Source organism: Apteryx rowi, unplaced genomic scaffold, assembly GCF_003343035.1.
Source record: "Apteryx rowi isolate R43461 unplaced genomic scaffold, aptRow1 scaffold_206, whole genome shotgun sequence".
NCBI classification, from domain to species: Eukaryota; Metazoa; Chordata; class Aves; order Apterygiformes; family Apterygidae; genus Apteryx; species Apteryx rowi.
Window position 1 is genome coordinate 164444 of NW_020448375.1, and position 27316 is coordinate 191759.

The 27316-nt window shown below is 36.9% G+C and overlaps 1 protein-coding gene across 1 annotated transcript in view; it reads right to left on the reverse strand.

The window, feature by feature from the left end:
* Nucleotides 1–27316, reverse strand: part of TACC2 (transforming acidic coiled-coil containing protein 2) — a 77682-nt gene that overhangs the window by 7412 nt on the left and 42954 nt on the right. Inside the window, exons 4-11 of the mRNA XM_026064011.1 lie at nt 25416–25476; nt 24142–24349; nt 20131–20192; nt 19164–19279; nt 18219–18390; nt 8469–8612; nt 7501–7577; nt 2771–2814 (exon numbers count right to left, since the gene is read on the reverse strand). Of these exons, the coding sequence (XP_025919796.1) occupies nt 2771–2814; nt 7501–7577; nt 8469–8612; nt 18219–18390; nt 19164–19279; nt 20131–20192; nt 24142–24349; nt 25416–25476 (884 nt within the window). The remainder of the gene's footprint in view (nt 1–2770; nt 2815–7500; nt 7578–8468; nt 8613–18218; nt 18391–19163; nt 19280–20130; nt 20193–24141; nt 24350–25415; nt 25477–27316) is intronic.

Genomic DNA, 27316 nt, shown 5'->3' on the forward strand with positions numbered 1-27316 from the left:
CACATGACAACCTATAAAAAGCTGAGTAGGACCTATCAACCGAACTGAATATTCCTTAAGAGGATTCTTGAAATAGGTTCAGTCATAATGACCTTTTAACAAAGAGCTTTATAAATAGCTCAGAAGGTTTAAATCATAAATAGAAACAGTACAGGCATTTCTTCTGCTGAAATGCATATTTTGCTTTAGCAGTAAGACATTATTGTGATAATAATTCAGGAAAGGCTATATGTAAATAGCATGTAGCCGGTCATTTTTCCTCTACAACGCAGCACTTGGGTGAGTGAATTCTTTTATCAAAAGGGATGGTAATTTACAACAGAGGACAGGAGAAAGTGGAATAATTAGATCAGAACTTTTATGAAATGCTGGGAAAGTTGACCTGCATTTAACATATTACTGTGCAGTAGAATTTTCATACTTTTCTAATTAATACACACTTTCTGTATGACTGTTGTTGTTCCAGTTCTTTTCAAAATGGACAGCAAATTACACTACTTACAGCCATTGCACTTAAAAACTTGCTATAGACCATTTGACAGACTAGAAAAGGTACCAATTGCTACTCTGAATTTGAAGTTGAAATATCTTCCTATTTCCTCAGTGGTCAGAGGCCCAATGCTTTAATTATCCTTGACTTCCTTGCAACAAGAGGAAATGATAATTTGTAGAATTTTACTATGTATGCATGGCTGTCCTGTGCCTTAGCACCCCTATTCTGTACCTTCTGGTTGCATTATAGTGTCACAATCTTAATTTTTTTTTAAATTTGTTTCTCAATAATAGAATTTGAATTTTCAATTGAAAATGAACTTCTGTTGACAACTATATATGTATGCTTGGGAGAAAACAACAGGCCCTGTACTTGTCCACATGAATGGCCAGATGAAGCTGAAGAACTCCCTAAGTTGTTCCCGGGAAGCTGAGTGCAGGGCAACTATGGGACACTGTTTTTCTGTCTACATGCTGAAAACTCTGAAATGAAACTCTGAATTACTGAAATAAATCACTTGACGACAAAAAAAACTTGTCAAACAGGAAACAATTTCTCCAGTGTAAGAGAAGAGTGAAATTACATTTGGAAGACTTGGACCCTGACTCTTTGCCACATTCAATAATTTCCATGATAGTGCACAAAGCCATACCAGAGAACAGCCTGTGTAAAATGTAAGAAATCAAGTTGTTTGCATGCTCTGATCGCTCCTATTTTAACACTTGCATGATGAGAATCACAGAGATTATGTCAGAAAGTAGCCAGATTAGCTCAGCTTTGCATACAAAAGGTAACAGAGGCACAACACTGTAGAGAATGAAGCCAAGAGATGAATACCTATTTTTAAGTTCTTTTTTCCTTTACATGAAAGGAGACTGGGATGTCTCCCAGGGACTGTGAAATACAGAAAGGCAGCAAAAGCACCGGACAGTTGAATAACTTCACCTCACTCTCTTTAGGCAAAAATAAGCGAATTTGTTATAAATGTGTAAACACAACTCAAGTGTTAAAAGGAAAAAAATGCTTTAAAAGCAACCAAACATTTGCGGGTCATGCAATATTGCCTGTATGTGAGTGGAGGGAATTTTAAAAGAGGCAAAATTATACCATAAAAATCCTTGTTATAAAATCTTTTAGACAGATGCACCTACACCATTTGTCTTCCTGGTACACTACATTCTCTGTGACAGTTCTCTCAGAGGAGTAACACCTTTTTTTTTTTTTTTTTAAATAAACACTGTACAAAAATCCTGGATACATCATACACTCCCTACTCATGGATGATATCATTAGCTAGACTAGCCTTTCTCCTACAGCTCACATCCCAGAATTAACTAGAACGTTTTTCACTCCTAGCAGCTTTTAAGACTATTTCACTGTTCTTCTATACTGCTTAACTCAAGCTTGTCTAGATGAGGTTGGTCCCACTGTTCTTAGCAGCTACTGTTTCTTTTCCTGCTTCTCCCCAGTCATTTGGCCATAATGAACTGTTCAGTCATAAGTCCCTCTGGGCCACACCAGTACAAGGCAATGGGATCTTTCTATAGCAAGACTAAGAAAAAGAGCTTCTGAAGCCTTCTAAGGAGTCTTTAAAATTGTATCCCAGGGCCAGGCCTTCAACACCAAGAAAGCATAGGAGTCCTGCAACCTTTGTTTGTGGAAAGTACTGCAAGTAGCATGTTTTATTTGTGAGGAATTCTGTTAAAAAAGGCATTTTTTAATTATTGTGAGGCAAAAAATTCTGTAATTGAGATCTTAATGTCACTAAATAACTGAGGAGGTGGATTGGCTGCTCACAATCACTCAGCTAGGATTGGAGTTAATCTAGGTTTTGGCCTGACCAATGTACTTAACACAGATAATCCCTGTTGTTACAAAGAGCTAAATTTGGTATCTCCAATTAAAAACATAGTTGCAAGCAGATGACTAAAAGGTTTTTAGGTCATTTAAATTTCCCTCCCAGAGATACCTATGAATTTGGGGCAAAGTATTTGAACATGTTGCCTATGGGACAGTTTGCTTTGTTGCAAAAGAACGAGCTCTAACCTTTCTGTATTACCTTGACTGCCTCTGGGTCTACCTTCTTTAAAATGAAACACTAGCTTTTCATCATAACCTAGTAGCACACACTTGTGTCCTCAGATGTATTCACAATTCCCAGTAGCATCAGTAGGTGTACTAGCATTAAAACAAAGCCCACAGAGTTAAACCATGTTTCTATGCTCCCTTCAGAAAATTGGAGTGCAGAATAGCATCTTTCATAGTAGAAACACCTACCTATCATCTGAGCAATCGTCTTCTCATATTCTGAAACTATTTTCCTATAAGAGGAAAAAAAAAAGAAAAGCTTTTGGCAAACATCATAATTGCTAATGCTTACTTAAAAAATAATGCTACTTAATAACTGAACTGTGTCATTATAAAGGGGATACAGATCCACTTCCCATTTCCATATGCTTTTTATAACCTGAAGTAACAAATAAAACTCACAGTTTAAATGGTGATTCTGATTTTTTATTCTCTATGAATTAATACATAGGCGGGGGGAGGGAAGAGGAAATGCTTTGAAACAAATTCTTTTATTTGAAACATGCCCAAACTGCATTACCAATCATGATTTAAATATAAACATAATTGTGTTGAACTAATTTAAGAGTTCTGTAGCCTGATTTTTCCATTATTTTCTTCCCTCCCCTCTTTATTCTTTTACTGGTTTTGTGCTTGCTTATTTTGAATATAAACTTCAAGAAAAGTTATAATTGGTAGCAAAAGGTAAATGTAACAGAAATATAGCTGGCTCTCATCCAAAAAATATCTACCGAATCTTCCATTCTCCAAATGAGAAGAAACGATCCATTAGAACTTAAGAGAACAAGACCAAAATAGCCAGTTATGTAGCACAGTTGTCCATCACGTCCTATTTTTGCAAATCTGTTTTGAAACAGAGGCTGCAAAATGTTAATTTTAAGCCTATTTTATTTCACATACTCATGTTAGGCTTTGAATTTCCTTCTTGAAAAGAGGCTAGCCAAAATAAGCAGATTAAAAATGATTTAGAAAGATGATCCACCCTTTTCCAGAGCCAAATAAAACTAATGAAATGAGACTAGCTTGATATGTGCTTTGATTTGTGAGTCACATAGGACAGTCTACAAAAAACAAAATTACCACACGCTTCATCTAAAGTAGATCTTTGAAATAACCCACTGGTATTTTAACACGTCTTTTTTGAAGTCTTAGCTTGCTTTTGCTTTCCATATTTTAGATAAGTCTGCTGCAATCATTAAGGTTACAGAAAGGATGTGCAAAAATTCTGAAACAAAAGTCGGTAATGAATAGGGAGAGCTGAGGAGCTTCCAAAAACAACTTCAGTAAACTCCAACACTTCCTATGTGAAATCTGAATCTGGATCAGACCATGGAAATGCCTGAGAAGGCCACCTTCCACAGAGGTCAGTAGTGGTGTCTTACTTGCCCTCATCCTCCAGAGCACTCAGCAGAGCAGAGTGTTTACATCTGTGTATCCTGCTGACCTCAATAAGGCTCCAGGTAGAAATAACCATTTGACTGGGGCCAAAGACAATGTGGTCACGTGCTGTGCTATCTCTTGGAAAGCAGGGCAGAGATCTGCACAAATTATACAGCTCCACTGCATCTCCACTGGCTGGCTCTGGTGAGGATTTGCTGTTTTCTATGCTGTTAGTCCTGCTGTTTTAAATCTACCTTAAAAAAAAAGAAAGAAAAAAAAAAAAAAAAAAAGCAAAGATAACTGCAAGTATTTTCCACTAAAAGAGAAGATCGGTTTCACATCCAAAAAAGATTGCCTCAAAAAAAAAAAAGGCCTGTTGTAAGCAACAATAATTTTAAAGCCATGTTACATCCTTATAACACCAGTCATCCTTTAGAAAGTTTTCTCACTTTAAAAAAGGAAGCCAAGGACTCTTAGCAATGAACACGACATTAAACACTATGCTCTAATATTACAGAACTTCCCAGACTAGGCTACACCATAGAAGTTGGCAGGAAAGTGAAATAATATTATCAATTACTTATTTTTGTCAACTTAGCATTGTTCAGTCCATATCACATTCTTTGCATTATCCAGCCATATGGATAATGTGGCAGCTGTTCTATAAACATGGATGTTACAACATCTCATTGATTTTAACAATTCTGAATTTGGAAAGCAAGGTAGTAAAGTAGTTAATAATAGCTCTCCTCATGCATCAGTAAGTGAGTTTGGTTCTTGTTCTAGATTCATGTCAAAAGCCTCTATCACTCGAACAGCCTATATAGCTCATTATAGGTGGAGAACCAAAATATGCTCACTCCTTTTTGTGATAGCACCTCTTAATCCTAGCTTGATATGCCACATAGGCCTAACTTGTTATTTTAAACATTCAGCCTATTTTTCAACTTCCTGTGATATTATAAGTCATAAAAACACAGAAACCCAGGGCTACAAAGAATCTCAAGAGGTCATCTGCTCAACTTCCCACACTGAGGCATAATCAAATAGACATCCAAATATCTTGCCTGCCTTAAATTATGGTATTGTCCACCACTGTTTATCTCTCCAATAGTCATATATTACATTATTATGGCTCCTCACCTTGTCTGCTGTTTTCTGAATTTCCTCCACTCTGATGTTTTTCTTGTAACTTAACTGAATACTGGATATTCCAGGTATAGTATGCATGACTTAAATTAAGGAGCATTGCTTTACCTTCTGGGTGTGGAAAGCGATGCTTTTATGTATGCAACTCAAGATAACTCCTGCCTCTCCCCCAGCTTCTTTCTAATAATTACATCACTTCTAACTGCTGCAACTCTAATTTACCATATGTGGTCTAGTCCAACATTTAATCTTCCAAAAGCAATCTTTCTTGGTGGGCACATGAGTATTTTATTATTTTGTGACAATATTAGCCAATTTTCTTCCCATGTATGGGAAATGTGCACATGCGAAATTTGGCTTGGATAAGGTGACTTTTTCAAACCAAATTTTATTAAGAATACAGACACACAGGCAAGTTACTGTGAGGAAAGGGAGGGTACCTATCTATAGTGCGTCAGCTGCTCTGTGTTGCTGCCTGTTCTTTCACTGAGGAGTAAGCAACCTGTGTCACTGTCCGCGCACACAAGCACACATCTATTTCTGCAGAATAGAACAAGTACTGCATTTGACTGTGTGCTGGACTCCGAGACATTCTTTACCCAATTTCAAATTTCTTTATTCTTTATTTTGCTTCTTAGGTGCGTAGCAGCTCCTTTCCATTTTCCCTCATTATTTGTTTGAGAAAGCTATGCCAGGTTTTTATTTCCTTTCTGAAGTACAGCAAAAGAGAGGTGAGAGAAATCAGCTGGGTACTAAGAGATGGTGATTCAAAGAAATAAGGTGGTTCTCGCTGTCCCTGTCTTTTCCAGATGCATATACAGCAACTGCATATACAGGCCATCACTTGATACAGTTCACTGGCTTTAGCTTTAAAATACTTGTTGAGATATTTAATCTTGGGAGGAAGAAGCTGGAACCAGGACAGAAGTGATTCTGAAGAAAATTCAGTCTCAGAAGTTACTGTAGAAATTATTTCTTAAAGGAAGGACTCTGAAATAACCTGACAGTTCTCTTTTGTTTATGAGTTTGTGTCTGAAGGTAGAAAACAATAAAGACTTTAAAGATGCCATAAAATATTTTTATACAGTCTCTTTTTATAATTGGTGACTTTCTCAGATTCAGATTAATGAGCGGGTCAAGCTTATCTGTATGTCATTCTCATAGTATTACCACCTTAAGAGAAGAAGGACATTTTGGATACAGCTGAAACTTTGAGTGAACTAAATGGGAAGCAATATTGATTCTCACTGTATCCACTACAGCGACTTTAGAAGATACCTTCATTGTCACCCCTGAGAGTGGTAGAATCTGGGCTGGGAAGTTAGATCAAACCAGTTATGTTCCAGTATATAGATATTTAATGTAGTAAAAACAGGTTTCCAAGGAGAAATAAAATACATTAAAATAACAGATACAACTAGAAAAAAATGAAAAGCTCAGCTCTCAAAAGAATCAGCAAAATCCAAGGTAAATAATGGTTAACCAAAATCATGCTTAATAAATTTAATAATTAAAAAAAAATTAGGTCAAAGGAAAGACTAGCCAACCACTGTGGGACTGTAAGCTAAATCCTGTGGAAGGCAGAGAGAAAAAGGTCTTTGGCACCCCTGTGATACAAAGGGATAACAATAAAATTATAATAGGACAAAATGTCAATGGATCTGCATGAGACCACAAGTTTTGGTGTCCAAAACTGTTCTAGTTACTGCACTTGTCTTTTAAGGAAAACATAGAATCTCCTTGAAGATCAATTCCGAGAGGTCAGAGTGGTGGTTCTGTGATAAATAATTTCCTACTAGTAATTGGGTTTTTGTCCTTTATGGACTGGCATAGTGAATGATGCAGAATGGCTATTCAGTTTCAATTTAACAATTAGAGTTGTGTTCATAGTGTTAAAGAAACTTTACAATAATCCCCTGGAGGGAGCTTGTACTATTCACACTATTTACAAGCCTTCACATGCTTTTTTCTGTTGGCAAAACTATTTGTGGAAAGTGAATTTTAAATCAGCACATGCATAATGCCGCCACCTCTGCAGGCAGACTCATTCAGTCAGACAACAGAAACAATACTACACACAATCCATGTGACAATTCACAAGTGAGGAGCACAGCACAAACGGGAGGGAATTCTTCCTGTACAGTAACCTAGATTAGATGCTCTATCTCAGTGTTTTGAGGATGAAAATAAGATTAGCAACATACAAGTTTTCAATGATTACTCTGAACAAAAGTGAATTTTGCCCACCGTGCATAACAAAGTATGAGTTTAGGATCAATCCAAAGCCTGCAGTTAAAAAATAACAACTTTCAGCTAACCAGAGTGTACAATTGTTATATGTGGCTGAAATGAGCCTCTCTGTCAGTGTGATTAGTGACATGTTAACTTACCTCATTTCAATCACTTCCCTTCTGCTTTCTTCATACTTCTCTTTCCACTCAGCTACTTCTCTTTCCTTGGCCACAATCTGAAACAAAGAAAGCAAAGAAAAACAGGTAAAAACAAGCATTCCATTAATGAGGAACTTAGACAAGTATGTGTACAATTTCTCATTTAATACCCACTTCTAACAGCAGAGATACAGATTTTAAATGCAGATATAAGCATCCCCAAATAATTTTTCTGTTTCAGACTGTAAGAACCAAGTAAATAATTTTGGATGTGGAAACACACTCAAGTTTCCCAAAACTAACTGAGGAAAGTAGATGAAATGTTATTCTTGTTTCGTCTTTCATCACCGATTACAACAGGACACTAAAAGAAATACTGTATTTCTCTATAAATGGTGTGTCATTCTGTCTGATTTGACGTGGAGAGGAATCTTAGAATTCTTTTGTACATGGTTCTTGAATAAGGTCTCTTGATTTGTCCTGCAAAGGGATCTACTGGTTTTGCATGCATATGTAGAGCTGAGTATCCACAAAATCTTATATCCAAAGGACTGCACTCCTTTTTGCCCCTTTCCTTAACACATTCTATCACACAGTTTAAAATACTCTAACACTAGATTGTACAAATATTATTAAGAACTAGACTAGTATTGTGTGTACCTTTGTGAAATACCAATTTTTAGCATCTCACAATGTTTATATAATTATATACCAATGTCAAGGTGCACAGACTACAGACGAGGCTAAAAACAATACAGATTCCTCTCACATAATGCTTGATTTTCATTTACACCAAATAAATAAAACTTACAGTATAGCACCTTTTGCTTTGGTAGACTCTAGCATAGCCGGGAATAGTTTCAAGAATAGAGCAAGTGATTGTAATTGTGAATGATTTGGGAGAAAACAGGAAAGTACTATACCACAAAGAGAACATATTTCCTTTTCCAGATTCTGAAGAAAATTACCTCTGCTCTGGCAAGTCGTAGTGCAGAGTCTAAGTCTTGCTGTGGGTAGAGAAGACTTGTGGTGCTTTCTGCCTCTGAGGTGCCGATCCGGGAGTACAGTGCACTTTTAGAGATGGAAACATCTGCTGGGATGGCAGGTTCTCTCTGTGTTTGTTTTTTAAATACAAAGAAACGAAGCATTAAATATGTATTTTACTAATATGTTTTCTGGGTTTAGTGCTAGGCACCAGGGTTTTGAGCTAGCACTAGAATCCTGTTCACTACTAAATTATAACAGCGATAACAACATTGATTAGAAAATTTGAATTTAACAATCAGAAAATATACATTTAAGATCCAAGGAAAGCATCAGGAGAGTCATATTACCCTTATGCAGAGAAAATAAAGACAGAACTTTGTCCCCAATATTAGAAAAGTTAGCAACTGAAGTAGCAATTTCATAAAAATACGCACAAGAAAAGCACTTGAGGAGAGGAAACTGGAATTAGGGCAGAGAGCTTGTTAAAGGGAATTCTGCTTCCATAAAACAATAGATGACACCACATGAACAGAAGCAAAAAGATATCTCACCCTCTTGGTTCTGACCTGTCAATATACTGTATCTATCATAAATAGTATTTCATAAAACGTGTGAATATCGAAGTGATGTTACTGCCCTCTGGTATTTAGCATGCAATTAGTAAGTTAAGTCAGATTTTATTTGCAGCTGCCAATTTTACTCATGTCAGTGGTCCAGATTAAGTCAAGAGGCAAGCAGCATGTGAAATGAGGAAGACAGAAAAATAAAAAAGTTATGTGAAACTCAGATACATTGCCCTGCAAATAACACTCCAAATACAAACAACACTATTCAAAGTGCATTGAAACTAGGGAGATTATAAAAGACAGCTAGGAAGATGCTAAACAAAAAACCATTTTTTGATACCGTGCACAGCAGTACTACAGTCTGGATTTGTATGCTTTCATACTTTAGCAACACTTTTTCCCCTGCACAGTATACCACAGTGCCTCTTCCATGCACTTTTTCCCCTAAAGCAAACCCCTCAGAGATGACCCTCCTTTAATATATATTCCTTCACAGCTATACCTCCCTCTGTCCCCTACCAACACATGGTGTGTAGTGATCAACCAGCCAATGCACGCATGCCGCCTGCCTGCCTGGGTACTGTCTCTGGCTGCCTGAGAAACGTATCAAAATATTCCCTCAGCTGCTGGTGAGTGAAAAAAATAATTTCAGGGGTTGAGGAGACCATATCCCTACTGTTGGGATTTAATGTTCGACTCCCCTGTTAAACATGCATGAAATCGGCTAAAGGAATCAAAATTATTGAGGAGGAGGAGGAGGAGGAGGAAGAGGAGGAGGAGAGGGGAAGACAGTACACAGATGATTGCAGTCACCTAAACTGTGCTTCCTTACAATACCAGGCTAAAACAGGCTGGAGAATGAAATTGTCACAAAAAATTAAAACAAATTGCTTTATAAAGAAGAACAGAAAATTCACATAGAAACCAAATGGGAGAAAAGGTTAACAGTAACAGGCACCTTTATGAGCTCTGTCATGCTTCCAGGTTTCAGAGAACAGAAACGGGATTCCCTCAGACTGCCGAGTGCTGCAATCCACATGACAACAACATACAAACACAGGTCAGATCACCCTCAGGATACTTCCATGATCTGGACATAGGCTGTTACCTCCATTTCACAGAACTAGAGGCTGAGGGACTGGTTTGGGTCACCCAGTTGCCCTAGTTTGCCCAGGACAGCCCCAGATTAGAAAGTTTGTTCTGACATTGCTGAAAAACATCTAGACTTTGTGTGTCTCGATGAAAGCCCACGACAACTGAATTGTCCTTTCCTCCATCTCTCAAGATACAACCCTCAGAGAGCACAGCAGCAGAAAGACTGACTCGGCCCTGGCCAGGCACATGTTCTTCCTCACCCAACCCCAGGCAGGGTGATGTGCTCCAGGCTTCAACCTCTGCATCAAGCAGAGCAGCCTGTGCCAGGTGACAGGTCTTGTCCATTCATTTTACTGCTTACTTAAAAACCCAGAAGTTGGTCTCCAGAGGCCTGGTCATCCACAGCCCTGTGCAATCCTTTCCATTCATCCAGAGAATTGTGTAAAGTCAGACTTCAATGACCAGTCTGATTTAGCAGGATTTTATGGTTGGTTAGCACTAATGGGAAGTGCAAGATAAGATGGAGGGCTTGACTATGGAGAAACAGGGCCCATTCTATTTGTGATTCGCAGAGAGGTGGACTACTATGTTGTACTTGAATTTATTATGTATTTTCTTTTCTCATTGTCTTGATATGAAATCCTTCCATCCAAACGAACTTTGTAGGAGAGAACTTGTATCGGAGAATGGCTGAAATGCCTTGAATTTCTGTGACCTAACAGGATACAAGATACTGCACATAGCACAGAACATTCAAGTGTGCGTGTGTGTACGTGTGTGTGTGTTGCTTGCTGAGCCAGTCTCAAAACTGCATTCTAACTTACAAATTTCAAATCTGAGTTGATCTCAGAGGTCATTTTTAACATTCTAATTCTGTCCATTCATGAAAGTGAGTAGATAACGTCTGAATCAAGGCTCAGTTCTTCTCTCCACAATGGGCACGCAAATAGACTTCATTAATTTCAACAGCACATTCTTTTGTACAGACACAATTAAAGAAAACGTCAGATGTTATGCCATAAATTATTCACTTGTTCTCAGTTCTCCTCACATATCCTAGAATAGAAAGGATCCAAAAGTACAGTTAATTTTTTTTGCAGTCCTTGCTGGGTCCTCACATCACACCTGACTGAAGAAACTATCTTAAGAATTATATACAGTGCTTTCTCTAGGAAAACACAGGACTAGATAGATGTTAAGGATTCCACATCTGTAGGCAACATTAAGAAACCACACCAGCAACATTAAAAGACTAGGCAAGTAAATTTAATTAGGGCAAGAATGAGCTAAACAGTACTTACAAAACACCATACTTCATGTGTATTTATACAAGAGACTCATTAATTTGCTCAGCATTTTTTGTTCATTTTTAAATGTGCAAGTCATTTAAATCTTACTTCTAGCATTTGCAGAGCAGGTACATTCCTTCTCCTTTCTACATTTGGCTGTGAACACACAAAATAATGATCAGTTCCAACATAATTATGAGGTGCTACCTCAAATCCAGTGGATTTGCCTACCTCACCAAAAAGCATCACCAGATCTATCAAATTTACATAGCCTGCCTTCTTGAAAGTATCTCCCAATATATAACAACTACGCAGGAAAAAGTACATCTGGGACACAAGCTCAGATATCTATGTATGTGCACATATACAAAAACACATGGAGCTGTCCTCAGTGAAGGTAAAACACGTAACCAATTAAAAAGACTAGTCCTGGCTAAACTCAGTATCAAAACTTCAAAAAAAAAAAAAAAAAAAAGAAAGGTACTTTATTTGTTCCTCAAACACAAAGCAAGAAAAACCTAGAGATGAAAAAGAGCTATTACATCATCAAAGCTGCCCTCAAAAAAAAAGCTATAATGAAGATCAATCTGCTGAACTGTATGTATCATATTTCAAAAGCCTCCTAGAGCTTAATTTGATGAATTCCCCTGAAGACATTGCTGGAAACTATTAATTGTGGTAAAAGAAACACAAATTTTCTCAAGCTGATACGAAAACATGTGTCAAAATAACTGCCAGTCTGATGAAAATATTTAAGAAAAGAAGAACATTTAAACTGTTTAACACATAACAGTGCATTTTTTAAAAATACTTATATTAGTCTGGTATTAAGCACTACATTTTTCTAGCTCTGTCTTGCATTTGAGTAAATTGTACAAAAGAATAGTATTAATAAAATGCAAAACAACTTAAAATTTCCAAAAACTATTGTAAAAACTCTTGGAATTTAACCATTTAATAGAAACCTTTGCAGTACTGGTCTGATCATTACGGTCCTAACTCTGGAAACACTTCACACAAATCACAGCCGGGTTCCTGGATTCTGCCCTTGCCCAGACAGCCCTGTCATAAGAACCAATACTAGTCTTTGGGATTTTATCTCAAAAAACAGTTTTATGCAGCTCCAAGATGATGTACAAATGAGTAACTTATTTCCTGCCTCCAAATATTCCTATCATTAGAAAATAAAATAATCTGATCAACAGAATGATGGTATTGCCCCAATTAACTCTGTCAATGCTTTAAGTTCAACACCTAACTGCTGGGAAGGTAAGCAGTTAATTGCGGAAGTAATACGCATATGGATTTATAAGTCACTGAACCTCACACAGAAAGATTATAGAGCCTGCAGGGGAGTTACAACTAAATGTGGTCACTGCAATCTCAGTGTAAATATTAAAGTCCAGTGCATTTCTTTTTCTCTTCCCAGAATCTTTTACAGAAACCAGATATCTGATCAGAATGAAACTAAATGAATATTGAATAACCAGCTATAGTTATCTCACTTCAAGGTCAAAGTAAAAAAAAACAAATAGACAAGAGCATTGCAATGAAAGTGAAAAATAGTTCTTATATTGTTTAGAGGAATAAGTATTTAGCCCTATTGAAAATTAGCTTGCTCTTTACAAGCACTCAAATACTATTTGGGTTCAAATCAAATAATCTAATCTTTTAACTAACTAACGTGTGCAGGCAGGTCAATGGAGGTGTAACAAGACCTATTTATGCTTCCAACTATATTGAAGAGCAAATAAAATCCAGGTATAAGCTCTGCATGCAAAGTTTTACTAGAAAAAAAATAGTATACCTGTTTGAAGGAAATACACCTACCTTACTACTGTGAACACCCCAAAGAAGAGATGCATTCTAATTCCATTCTTGCCCATATCTTTCTTTTCAGTTTCTCTCTTTTACTGAGATCTAATTTCAACACCACAACTCTACATCCTCTCAACATCTGTACAGAAAGGCTGACATGGACCCTATCAGCCTCCTGTTGAAGTTGCATCGAAAAAAAATGGCCACAGGATATACTAGTGCAGACAGTTCAATCCAGCAGTGTTAATTAATCTCAAAACTGGAAGACTGAAATCTTTGGCAATGTAAAAATAGCAGACCTGCCCTCCTGTTGTTGAAGTCCATGACAATAAGTTTGGGAGCGGCCAAACAACTCCCCTCTATCTGAAAACTTCATTCTTATTCTTAGGCATGGTACTAGCAGAAAATACTTCAATTAATCTCAATTTTCATGTAACTTAATTTGCCATAACAAATTATTTTGTTTTTATTTAGCATCCTATGCTTATTATCCATCCTGTAATAGTTTAGCAAATGTTTAATAAAATTATACCACATTAAGAATAACTATGGCCATCCATCCAGCAGGGAATCCTGCCAGTTAGCAGGGGAATTTAAGTCACTGCAGTCATCTGGTGGATCCTCAGAATCTTTCCTGGGTAACACACAAGGATTCACATACACACAAATCTACAGTCTTCTGTTTAAGATAGAACAATCTAACAAGTTTCTGAATTTTTAATTTTCTTAAATTTCTGCTGTGTTGGCTAGTAGCAAGAATACAAATATCTAACAGAAGTTTTCTGTATAACCCGTAAAGAGCATCTAGATATAATTATGTGTTTCATCTCAAGTTTTCTGATGCTGGAGAGCCTGACTGCTGCACATTACAGCAGAGTGCTGGAAAGACAAGGAGGGGAGAAAGCAGCTGAGTGATCCCATCTCACCCTTTTCTGAGACAGACCACTCAGGACAACAGAGCAACGGGATAGTTGCACACATTAGTGCTCAAACATGAAAATGGTATTTATTTTTTTCAGTCCCTTCTCTTTGTTCTTTCTATTCCTAATTAGAAAAATAAGCTCAGTTTCCACTGAAGACAACAGCACGGTTTTCTTGATTAAAAAAATGAAGATTATGGCCATATACTTTAAAACATCTGTAAATCTGTAAGGAATGAGCTCATTTTGGTAAGTATACACACATCATGGAAATGGCTAGCTCATGGGCTATTTAAGATAAGCACAAAAAATCAAATATAATCAAACCATTCATCACTTTTTAAATCAAAGTACAGTTCATCTAAAAAAAAACTTTATGAATCAGCTACTTTATGGTTGATCTTTAAAGCACCAAGACATTCTACTTTATAACCAGCCCGAATGTAGTTATTATGCAATGAACTACTACTCGAACATTAAGATGATACAGGACCAGGTAAAAGGTTTGCCACTGACTTATTAATGGCCAGTATAACAAGAGAAAGGTCACTGGTGAACGATACATCAGAAATGCATTCTCCTCGTTTGGAATAAAATGTCTCATTGTATCAGGATGCTGCCACACTGTCAACATCCTGTTGATACCACATTCCAAGAAAGTCACTAACGCTTTTTGGCTTTTGACTTTTTTGTTAAGAGCACCATAAAAGGCATCATAAACTGGCTAACCATCAAATGCAGTACACAGAGCTAGCATTTTAGTCTAGTTCCAAACACAGTGAGGATCACATGCATCCTAGAGCAGTGTCACATTGACAATGTCCCTCTGACACTGATGAGGCTCTAACCAGCATGCTATAGAAGCAGCAATTAAAAAAGCTTTAGATCTTATGAATGAAGACACTTTGTGTGGGGGAGGCCATTTTCCCCGAAAGCTCTAGAGCTCTTCCAAAACCATTGGAGTTCCATTCTTCAGGAGCCCGAAGTGGGGTGCTGCTTGAACTTGCCACTTCTTAACTTTGAGTATCAAGAGGTCTGATTTCAACCTGAAATGACCAGGCAAAATGCCGCAACGGCAAAATCTGTATCATCTTTGTAAGAAGTACGTTTGGTACCTGTTTTGTCATCAAACATTTTAGGACAAATCTTGCTGTAAATAAAAACTGAATGGCCATGTAACTGCAGAATTTGACTGTCTCCTGTGATAGATACATGCCTGCTTCTTGCCTTCAAACCTGCCTTTTGTGAATATGAATGTGGCGGTACTCCATGAGTGGAGCAGGTGACAGCTTTTTTGTGTGCACTACTGCTTTCAGCATGCGCTTTGGTGTCACAGACACTTCAGGTGCACACAGCTTCAAGCTGCACTCAGAGAGGCTTAGTTACCTTATTGTTAAAGAAAATGCAGCACCCTGTTTCTTAATCTGTGCGCACACACACACAGCAGGCATAAAACAGATACCTCGGCATCTAAGGAGCAGAAGGAAGACAGGGTAATCTGCCTGGCTAACTTCAGTGCTTCTATCCTCATTGCGGCAAACTCTAACTCCTCCTGTCAAGTGTTTGGTTATGAGCAATCCACAGAAAAAAAAAATATTAAGAACATACTGAAAATGTTTAACACGTTCCAAAAAGGAAGACTATATTTTAATGCATTGTGATGACAATTCCTGGATGACACACACACATCCCATGTTCTTTTCATGATGAGAACATCTATACAAAACCCCAGGTTTTGGTTAGTTTTGAGGTAGGTATATAGACAAACAATTTTCATTAGGGACTAACAACTCTTTGGGCAAAATAAATGTTTTCTTAAGTTAAAGTTGTTTTTCACATTTTCTCTCATTTCATTTTTACTTTATGTGAATTTATGCCAGCTGCTGTTCTCACTGCAACCTTATCCTGCCATTTTGAAATTTGAATATGAATATTCTAGAAAATATGTCCTGAGACACAAAATTGCTCTACAGAAGATTTCCTTTTTCTAGAAGACACCATGCCAATTCTACATTAGACAACTTAGCAGAAAAACAGGCCTAATTTTCATTTCACCCAGGTCTAGTATTGGTTTAACTTCAGAGAGCAGAATTAGGGCCTAAATCTCTGGAAATCACTCTATGCATACTGAAGCACTAAGGCCAGGTGTCAAGACAACCCTCTACACTGGGTCCTGTGTTCAAGCTTAAAAGATTTTGCTTTATAAAGACTTTTACAAAACATACACGTCCATGGTATTGGATAGCTGAAACTGTTTTATGTTTAACTTTACGTATGATAATAGTTAAATTAAAATCTCTATGTCCCTCAAGTTCCTAAAAGGCTAAAATTACTTTGGAAAGAATCAAATTATTATTTTGCTTCTCCATCCCCCTTCCCTTCCCCCTCACCCCTTTCAGACAGGGTAAAGCATTCCCTACCTGTGTAGAGAAAGAAAGAAAGGAAAATTGACATTTACATTTCTGCTACAAACCTGAAGTTTCTGAGCAAATACTGGAGGGTTCTTTTCTGCTAAGTCAGGATCTAGATATTCAGGCTGATCGCATATTGAGGTTTTCTTAGATATCCTATTGAGAAGAGCATCAGCAGAGACAAAGGAGTCTTCAGGAGATGTCTGAAGTGTAAGGAGGATATAGAATAAGTAACAGAGATTGCCCAAGCAGTTAAGGCCTAAAGTGACATATCTGTCTGCAAATCTTTGATTCCGACTAATTTGACAGCACACTGAAGATTCCTTTTCAAAGACAAATGATTGATAGGTGTAAGAGACATAAAGAATAATTATTCCTAATTTAAAAGCTGAATAAATTTTGCAAGATAGGAACATGAAGTAAGTGATACTAAGACCTCCAAAGCAATGGTTCTCAAACCATGGGTCACAGGCCATTCCTGATACTTCTACAACAGTTTTCAGACTAACACCATGAGTTGTGTTCAAACAATACCTGATGCTCAGTTCAGGTATCTCTAAGGCAGTCCAAAAGCTTTGAATACCACCCAAACTGAGAAGAACCTTAGCAAGACTCTTCTTGCAGCCCCTGCAAAGTCTTTTGCTGTTTATAGGGGGTAAATTCAATTACGTTCACTATGATAACATGATCAGGATAAATATGTAACATGAAGGTGGACAGAATTAGAATGTTAAAAACATGACCTCTGGGATTTGAGTACCCAAGGCTCCAGTTGGTGAGGAAAGTCTTCAGTCTAATAAAAATGCCTTACGAGACAACGTCAACAGCATCGTTAAACAACAAAAAGGTATACAATTAAGCATAGTATTAAAGTGAGCTTCTTCTCATTTTGACTCTTTAGTAAATCATATATTGTCATACAGGTGAGCATGCTTAGTGTTGTAGGCATTTGTGAAACAAGTTTGCCTGGAAAAGTGACAGCCTTAAGGGAACCTACATGAATTTGAGAACCAATACCCTGAGGTCTGTATGCAGTACAGGCTGGAAGTAAGGAAGTGCTGACCACTAATTCAAATCCAATCCAGAGAAGCCACTGAAAAGGGCGATTTAATTGGAAGCTGGACTGAGTTCTAATGATCAAGAAAGAAGTGAATTTTACATCTGCAGCATCAGATGACATCAATACAGTTAACAGTTTATAAAAAAAAATGTGAAAGAGCACCTGTTCCTCACCACAAACCTTTGAAACCCACACCACATGTAACAGAACAAACCAATTCTGTACTTTTATATAAAAATACCTATTTTATATACAAAACATCTCTAAAAATTTTGGGTTAAAGCACAGCATAAAAAAGCCTTGTAAGAAAAAAGCCCTTCAGAGTATCTACTTGGAGCAAGAGATCACAACATTTTAAGCTATGGCAAGAATTCAGAAATTTCTTCTGAATTCCATTAGTGTTCTCTCAAACTTTCTCCCTTGTTTGGATCCTGTCAACATGCTGCTACTAAAATCTTTAAGCACCACACTGAGTTTTTACTCTGTTTACAAGCCCTAACTGTGCTGTCTTCCATGACATAAGAATTTTCTACAGGAAGATGATTCCCACACACTTATCATAAATTACTTACTATTTCAATGGTCTCTGAAACTGTTCCTAGAGTCATGGACTCTAGGTCTTTCTGTTTTGATTTGTCAGGTGACTGTAAGTGTGCTTCTTGACTGGCAGCTAGCACTCGGGAAGCTGGATGTTGTATTTTCATTCCAGAGGATTGCTGGGCTTCAGGGTCTTCAAAACTTGACCTGTGGAAAGATTGTGTACATACTTTCAGAGTGGAGTACAAGGCTGTTATAATTCTACTTCTGCTAACAACTAAGCAAGTCCTCTTCAAAACTTTCATATGTTTATACATACAAATTATTACAACTCAACTTTAAATCATTATATCTCATAACATTTTTGAAATACCCTTTCAAAGCAACACACAGGAGCCATTTAAATAAACCCATTTCCATCAGAAAGGACATGCACATGCCTTAAATATTTCTCACTTGTCTTTTTACCCCATTGGCATTGTGAACTAAATTTCTCCCAAGAAACAACTTTTACTGAGAACAGATGTCCTTAACAAGCACAATTTTTGAAAGTAAATAAAACCCACACATCCTGCTATTAAGAACTAGATTCATTGTTCAGAAAATATAGCTTGCAAAGGCCAAGCGAAGAGTTGCAATCAGATTTCTAGACTGAAATGAAAATGACCTCAGTATCTGAGAAAAAAACTTAAGTAGGAAGCCACAGTCTAGAGAAACAGTTGCCACTGCGACTTTATTTAGTAAGAATATGAAGGAGAAATACATGTCCTTATTCCCCCCATTATACAATTTCTGTATCTCCTATTTCCTTTCTTCCTTGTAATCTCCATCATATGTGAACGCAGATGGGAATCTATTTTTAAACAAAAAATTTGGCAAAAGCAGAAGCAGTGAAAGGAAGAACTGCCTGCGTATACGCTATTATGGTAACCCATTTCTCTGACATCCTTTCACTGCTGAATTTGTTTGCAGCGACATACCCTGAGCACGGCGTTGTAGAATCAGACAGTCTGACAGGAGGTGATTTGACTGGGCTCTCTTGCTGTGCATCAAACATTAAGTATAAAGACTGTTTCTTCGGGGTGCTATCATCCTGCTGGCAACAGGAAAGGAAAGACTCATTAACCAACTCAACCATTCTCCATTAAAATTAATTCACTGCCTCAAGTGACCCAATGACTTGATAAACAACTAATAATATAGGACAGTAATACAGTCTTCACTAACTGATACCGAGACGATCCCTTTGAGGAATAAACAATTAAAGAACATAGGCTAAAGAGGTCACTCTTTGTAAATGACCCTTCCTCTCCCACTTTGGAGTTCATCAAATTTCTGATCCTGTCAGGCAGAGGCATCTGTTGACTTAGTGTTACCAAAACACTCATTAATATCAACTTTATTCTTATCAATTTGAGCACCTCACATACATGCTTAACTTTCCCAACTGCCACTGCAGATGTACACACATTAGATCTAATAAAGCTATCAAATTCATTAATTAAATAGAAGTCAGGCAAAACCACTGATAATGTACAGTACTGTATTCCATATTTTACATTCAGTCCGTATTCTCTCCTGATTCTCTCCATCATTTTCTCAGAAGTTTCACTCTTGTTGTTCCCTCCCCCCCAATACTTCAATAGCTGGTATAGACAGCTCTGAACTCTACACTGCTGGGAATAGTGATCTGCTTTTAATCTCCAAAAAGAACTACTATGATACTAATTTAAAAATAAAATAACAAAATGGAACTAACTGTACTGGATTTAGGTCAACAAAGCACAGCAATTTATTCCAGTTATGCCAATTTAAAGGAACTGGGTTTACAAATCTGCTGCAGGCGTGCTATAATTAATTTAAGGAGTAGTGAGGCTGATGGCATTATCAAGACAGTACATTATGACATGAGAATGCAAATGAATGGAAATGGAAGTGAGAACTTACAGGCACAGAGGAGCCTATTTTCTCCATATATTCTATTTCATATGAGTTGCCATATTCCAATTCTGCAACAGAAACAAAAAAGAGCCATTAAATATGTGCCACGAAATGATTTTCGCATAAGTAAATGAGATCTCATCTCATTTACAAGGGTCACCCCATTCTGAAATTTTAATCTTGATGTTTTTCTACAAGACATTAAAAATAGAATATACAGAGAGACAGCACAAGCTGTACTGTGCATTGATTTTCAACAATGAACCTATGACACATTTCAGGCAAATTCATTTGCCTGAAAAATTCCAGCTTTATCAATTTGCTCTGCCCAAGATTCTGTCTTAGAGTCCAGAATATTAACAAAGTTTCAGAGCACTTTGAAACTTCTGTCTATCATGTTATCTTATCACAGAAAACATATTTTTCAATGGTTTGTAACATTGATCCTGGTTTCCTTTAATGTAAACCAAAAGATTTTGCAAGCTGATGAGTAATCAAATACTTTCTGTTTCTTAAGGTATATCATGCAGATCTTAATCAAGAATGACTACCGTGATGTCACTTGAGATTAAAAAAAAAAGAAAAAGATACATGAAATACCTGAAAGCTCATTGAACAAAGGGTTAGACAACAGCCCAGCTTACAATGCTTTTCACGTTTTAGTTACACAGGAAATGCTTAAGGCAGGAAGACTTACAAAGAACCCTAAATCTAAACCCTAACAAAAATGCAAATCTTTACTGCTATTTTACTTCTAATTTCTGAATTACACTAGACGGAATAACCAGCATTTCTTTCCAATCCATGGTCACCAGTATTGAGCTGATATAGTTGAAGACACAGATAAAACACAGCAAAACGGAAAGGAGAGCATACCCTCCTGCACCCAAATAAAAGTAAAGACTTTGTTGAATGATGCCTTTATTTAAAAATTAAAAAAAGTATTTTCCCAATGCTGTATTTTACTCAGTTGCCATGAATTTAATTCACTAAATTACATATTTAATTTAATTTCTATTATAGATAAGTTCTAATGAATGGCACACTAGCATTTACATTAAGATAAAAATGTGTGCAAAAATCCTGCTAGATTTGGGCAGCTTTTGAAGAGCAGGGCTTGTATCAGGAAGATGGTAACTGTCATTAAAACATGTAGTCTTTAAAAATGAACCAACCCTAAAGAAAATTTTTTACTTCTTTTTGTTTAAAAAAAAGTTTTGGAGGGTGCAAAGTGAATTTACAATGCTTAAAAAATGTATACTAAAAAAGCACTGCAGTGGACAAACAGTGTAATTCCACAAGTGTATGTATTCTGTAAGATAGCCACTGAAGAGAAACAGCCACAATCTCACAGTATCTCTTACATTTGGGAGATACTAATAAAAAAAATTTAACTAAAGAGAATGCTATAGTAGCAGGCTCCTCCAGTTTAAATGCCTGGCACTGTATGTTTTTAGCAGTTATAGGAATCCAGGCAGGATGGACAAGCTCCTGGTATCAGACACATGCTTCTTCCTAGCAAAAGCAAAAATAAACCAAAATGAAGAGATGAAAATCACCTTCTGGGTACAGTACTGCAGGAGAAATCATGAAATACCAGACAGCAATTTCCAGTGTTTTGTAACTGTCCTTCTGTATTTCATTTATCTTCAAATACAGCCCAGTCAGTTGCATCACAAAATCTTTATGGGGCAGCTTTATAAACCTAGAAAGCAACCTGTGAGTGAGCATACAAACACACCTCACAGACAGGAGACGTACTTCCACTGTCCTCTGCTGGCACAGATGGCAATAATTTTGCATCTGCCTGCATTGCTGGTAGCGGCCCTGCAATGGCAATCCAAATTGACTTTTGGGACAACACATATTTAACTTTACTGATTTAGAAATGCAGAACACGGATGGAAAGACTTCAACTAGAAACAAAAGTAATAACACATCTAGCTAAAGACTATTTGTTTTGTCTCACTAGTCTCTGAGGTTTCCAGCAACACCAACTCCTCTCTACAAGGTATCTCCTGTAAGACATCATCTCCCATACAAAATCTTAGGCTTCAGTTTTCTTCTATACATTTAAAAATCTGCAAATGCCCAGGATATCCTGTGATGTAAGATAATTATCTTTTATAAATGCATACAATAGACTTACTAAGTGATGTCCTCCACCTCCTCCTACAAATAGCTGCAAGATTACATCAGAATTTTCTGCTAATAATTACAGCTTATTTATGGTCCGTGAAACACGAAAATCGCAGCACTTATAAGCAGAGCACGCAACAGATGAGAGCTGGATGTATTGGCTAACTCACTAGCTGGGCTGTATCTGTACAAAAGCAGTGTCAGGTTACAGGTGAACAGTCACACCAGTGTCTGGGAAGGGTAAAAATACCTGCATTGAGAAACAGCCCTGGAATTACTCAAAAATTTCTCAAAGCAGCAGAAGCTGAACTGTCAAGGGAAAAAAAATTATTATTTTTAAGAGATCTGAAAAGCGGAAGCATTGTTGATTATAATTAGCATGTAATCTGAAACTCTGAATATACCATCCAGCACACATGAGACAAGACAATTAGCATTTAATTAGGAGCTTTGCTCACTTTCTTCTACCAGTTTGATAGCTCAGATGATTGCCTTAGAATATCTCTCACTATTCCTTTGTTCCATTTCCTTCCATATAATTTCCATTTGCCCGAATGAGTATTTTTTAAAAATTACATATTGACTTTTTTTTTAAAATGAATCTGAGGTGAACCTGTTGTTTAAAATGGAACCAAATTATAATTTGACAAATAAAATCAAATGGATTATCCAGACTTAAATACTTATCTAAATGGGAGACTCAGATTTCCAAACAGCCCAGGCCCTGCAGCCTGGCATGCGCATATGAACATGTGCAGTCCCATTAAAACCAGTGTGATTATTCATGTTTTAATGTCAAACACATCTGACCTAAAACCTTCATAGATCTTAATCAGGCAGAAACTCCTTAGAGACCTGGTCTAAAATGGTATAACATAGCTTTAGTAGTAGCCTGGGATATGGGTCAAAAGGTGAGGGAAAAAATTAAGTCTGATCAAGAAGAAAAAAATTAAAGCTAAATTAAACTCATACAATCCTCCCACCCACAAAGCTGAAAATATGCCCTTAGAGTAGATGTTACAAAGCACTATTTCTTCCATTAATCCCAATGGGGGCCACAAACAAATGTTCAAGTGGCTATATTCTGTCTTCCACATTTCACAGACCTGAAACAACAGTTCTGCTAACAGAAATTTCAAATTTCCAGCTTTAGATTGCAACTAGATTGGAAGGCAAAAGTATAAAAATCTTAATAAGCAGACATAGAATAAGCAGATATAGAATAAGATTTTATGTGGCACATGAATGATTACACAGGAGATATCCTGGACATTTTTTATGCATGAAAAAACCTGGATCCCAAAAGTGTGAAAGGGAGATGGTATGTTGAGGGTCTTTATGTAATACACAAACTTTGAGCAGAAGTTTTAACCCAGGGACCAGGGTTTTAACCTGAGACCTTTAGTACTATATTTCATTTTCTCCCACTCAAGTTAAAGAAACAGGCTTAGACAAAATCAGTAGTACAGCGACTTTGCATTAAAGACCATTAACCAAAAGCAGAATCAGCCCACAGTCTCCTGTGAAGGCACAGCGAGAACAGGTAGCATGTACTGAAGAATAGAGTACACCTATAATTAAGCATGCAAAGCAAAAGATAATTTTCTGTGAAGGCCCCTTTCATTTTCCTTTAAGATTCCTCTCTATTCTTTCTTGAAAACCCAAGATGAGACTACTTGGGTCACACCTTCAGCTTTCAGATCTGCATAATTGCCAAGTTCCCCAGACTGGTCAAAGAGTATCTTTTTTAGGTATCTTGTTCTCCCCAAACACTACAGTCCACATTCAGCAAAGCACATGCCAACATCCTAGAACAAACTGAAAATCCTTTGTCAATAAAGAAAACATTAGCTGGATCCAATCACTTATAAAGCATACCCTCTGTAGGGGAGCTGAATTTAGTCTCATTAACGAATGTAGACAGATCAGAGGGTTGTGGGTAGTCCTGTTTATCCGTGTTCAGGTCCACAGTCATGCACGTCCATTTCTGACTGGTCACTGAAGATGCCAGTTTCTCCTCATCTGTTGCATGAACCACCGTGGATATGACGGGAGGTGTTTCTGGAGTAGGCAGTGGAGTGGGATCCTGCATAAAAACAAGGGTCTGTTATAATTCTTTTATCTTTAAATAACATGCTGAGTAGTCAGCTTTCTGAATTCTTCTGCCTGACCCTAGTTATCTTTTTAATTCCATACTCTTTACTGCAGTTCTGTATAAAGTACTGAAAGAAAAAAAAAATGAAAGCACTTCACACTGAAGGCATTTAGAATTCTACTGTGGTAAGTTTTCCTAGTATAACTAAACTCTTTGATGATAAATACTTATAGTGCAAAGCTGCCCTGATAACAAGGAAGAAAGAAAATCCAGTCATTTAAATGTTAGGCACTTGACATAAGCGGCACACATCCATGGCTGAAGTCTTTGACTAGCAAAACTGACTTTTTAGACTTCCCTCATAGTAGCAGGCCTTCATAGGTCTCTGAGGTCATGAATTCTTTCTCAAGACACTTCTGTGCTGTCCATCAGCATAAATAAAAGGGTAGGTTGGGTTGTGCAAAGACGAACAACAGCATGAAAAGAATTGTGCCATATCAAAGCAGTTAGGCGTTTACACACAGAACAGCTTTTGTTAACTCCTCTTCCAAGAAAACCACCTGCCAGCTGTTTGCAACAAGGAGTAAAACCATCCAAGCACATGACCCTGGTAGATCAGCCGACTTATTTTATTTCTATTATCCTTCCAGCTTACCAATTGTACGCACTTAGTTTATTACTTCCTAATCTAAAAATTTCAGGGTGGATAGCCAGTTTAATTTTTCAGAATAATACCTAACTTGAAGGTATTTAATCATATTGCCTTTCCATTGTAATGTGGGTCTTTCCAAAGCATATGCACTAACAGTCTAATTGGAATTCCCAGAGCAAACACTAGGTCTAATAGACACTGAATACATGCTTTGAGAGACCAAAATTTTAATACGTTATGACTACAGCCCAATGCACTATACCTGGGACATCAATATGCTAATATTGTTTACTAAAACTTTTTTATTATAGAAAGTAGAATTATACAGTAACATATATCAAATTTCTCTTATTTACCCCTAACAAGACCACAAACCACAGGCATCAAAACAATGCAGTACTTTACCTGAGAAGGAGGATCAGATAATGGGGATCTTTTTGGTGACTTTTTCACCCTAAATGTATCACTAAAAGCAAAATTAAAACAGTTAACACAGTAATACCATAGAGAATCAGGTCATTTTACACTTAGCAAGAGACAGCTACAGAAAATGCAACCACTATAAGCCCTTCTGCCTTAAATTCCCATTTATTTGGCAGTGGCACCACAGAGAAACATGCTGTAGGTACGTATTCTTATCATGCATTTGGAACAGGCCTTGACTCCCAAAAGCTGAGGAAAGCAGGATTGACATATTTGTAGATTCACTGAAAAAGTTTTTTCATGCTACCATATTTATAGAACAGAGCTATAATTTCACGGCAAGGGTAAATCAAATCCCTGCTCCACTGCAGACATCCTCAGTGGCCTTAAGCAAATTATTTAGCTTCTGTCTGCTTCAGTTTCCCATCTGAATATAAGGTCCAAAACACATCTTTACAAGAATGATCCGAGAGTGAAACCTGTGCTAAACTTGGGAATTAAGCTCCAAGAACCACATAAATCATTAAGATTAAGTAGGAAATCAGTATGCTTTGGATGAACTACATTCTAGCTTTACAAATATGCACAACAGGAACCCCTCACCTTAAAATGAATATAGCAACAAACATGGCAATTCTGCTTCTGGGTCCCCTAACAGCTTGCAGTGCAAACTGGGAATACAGACACTGTAGCCCCTCAAAACCCCACAAGGTTAAATCAAGCAAATAGAATGAAGAATATACACTATGTGTAGGTGTACAGTTATGAATGTTGCCTTAGGTTTGTTCACTATCAGTTAAAAATATTTCCTAACCAGGAAATAAACCAAGTATCTACCAGCTCTTTTAATGCATAGGGACAGAGTTAATCAAATACATTTTTGCTATTAACTAGAAGAAGCAAAAAAATTTCACATCAAATCTTGATAAAGATTTAATGTTTGAACCAAGGTGCAGTGGCAGAAATTACTGCCCATCAGCTCCTCCTGATGATCAATGAATGGCAAGATAAATGCTAAAAATTATAATGAAGAGTTTCAATTGATAGAAAGTAAATCAATACCATCTATCTATAGGGGAAAATAAATTGGACAGTTGAATATTAGTATATTCAATGCTGCTAATTATCTAGTTATGACGCCAGAAATAATTAGGGTAACTTATTCCTTTAAGAAGGAGAAACATTTCTACAATGTTGTATTCTATCATTTAAATTAACAAGAGAAATAAAACTTTCATGTATTAGCCAAAAGATATGAAATCTATATACTTTTAAAATGAGGATTTTATTTGACAGGCAAACATAATGAGGTAATAGATTCCTCAAACTCATTCACAGCCAGGCATTTTACTTAAAATAGCTTTCACATGTGCCAGTAAAATGATGTAGTTAACATAAAAGCTTCATGCTGAAGAAAAACTGATCATGCTATAAAATAAATAAGTAAAATTAAAAAGCCCATAAATCAAAGAAGAAACTTGAATTGTTAGCTTAGAATTACTTACAACAGAGAACATACAGACATCACATCTTCTACCATCCTAAGACAAAGAAGACAAAGAAAAGAGAGACAGACAGAAGGAACTGACAAAAAGGATAAACCTACAAATACTCTGTTAATGTGTTATAGCAATCTGATCATGCATATTTTCTACCTGTATAATCTTAATCCCTACTTTTTGTTGTGGAATAGATGGGGAGAAAAAAATAATCATTCTTAAATCCTCTAATGTTTTTAAATCCAGTGTTACACTTTTGACATGCTTTCATCTTACAAAACACATCTTTCAAAGCTGAGAGCTCTGAGTTAAATTCCTATGAACATACTAAATGTGCTTGCCTTATTTGATGGTAGCCACCTGCTTCCCCCCCCCCCCAAACAC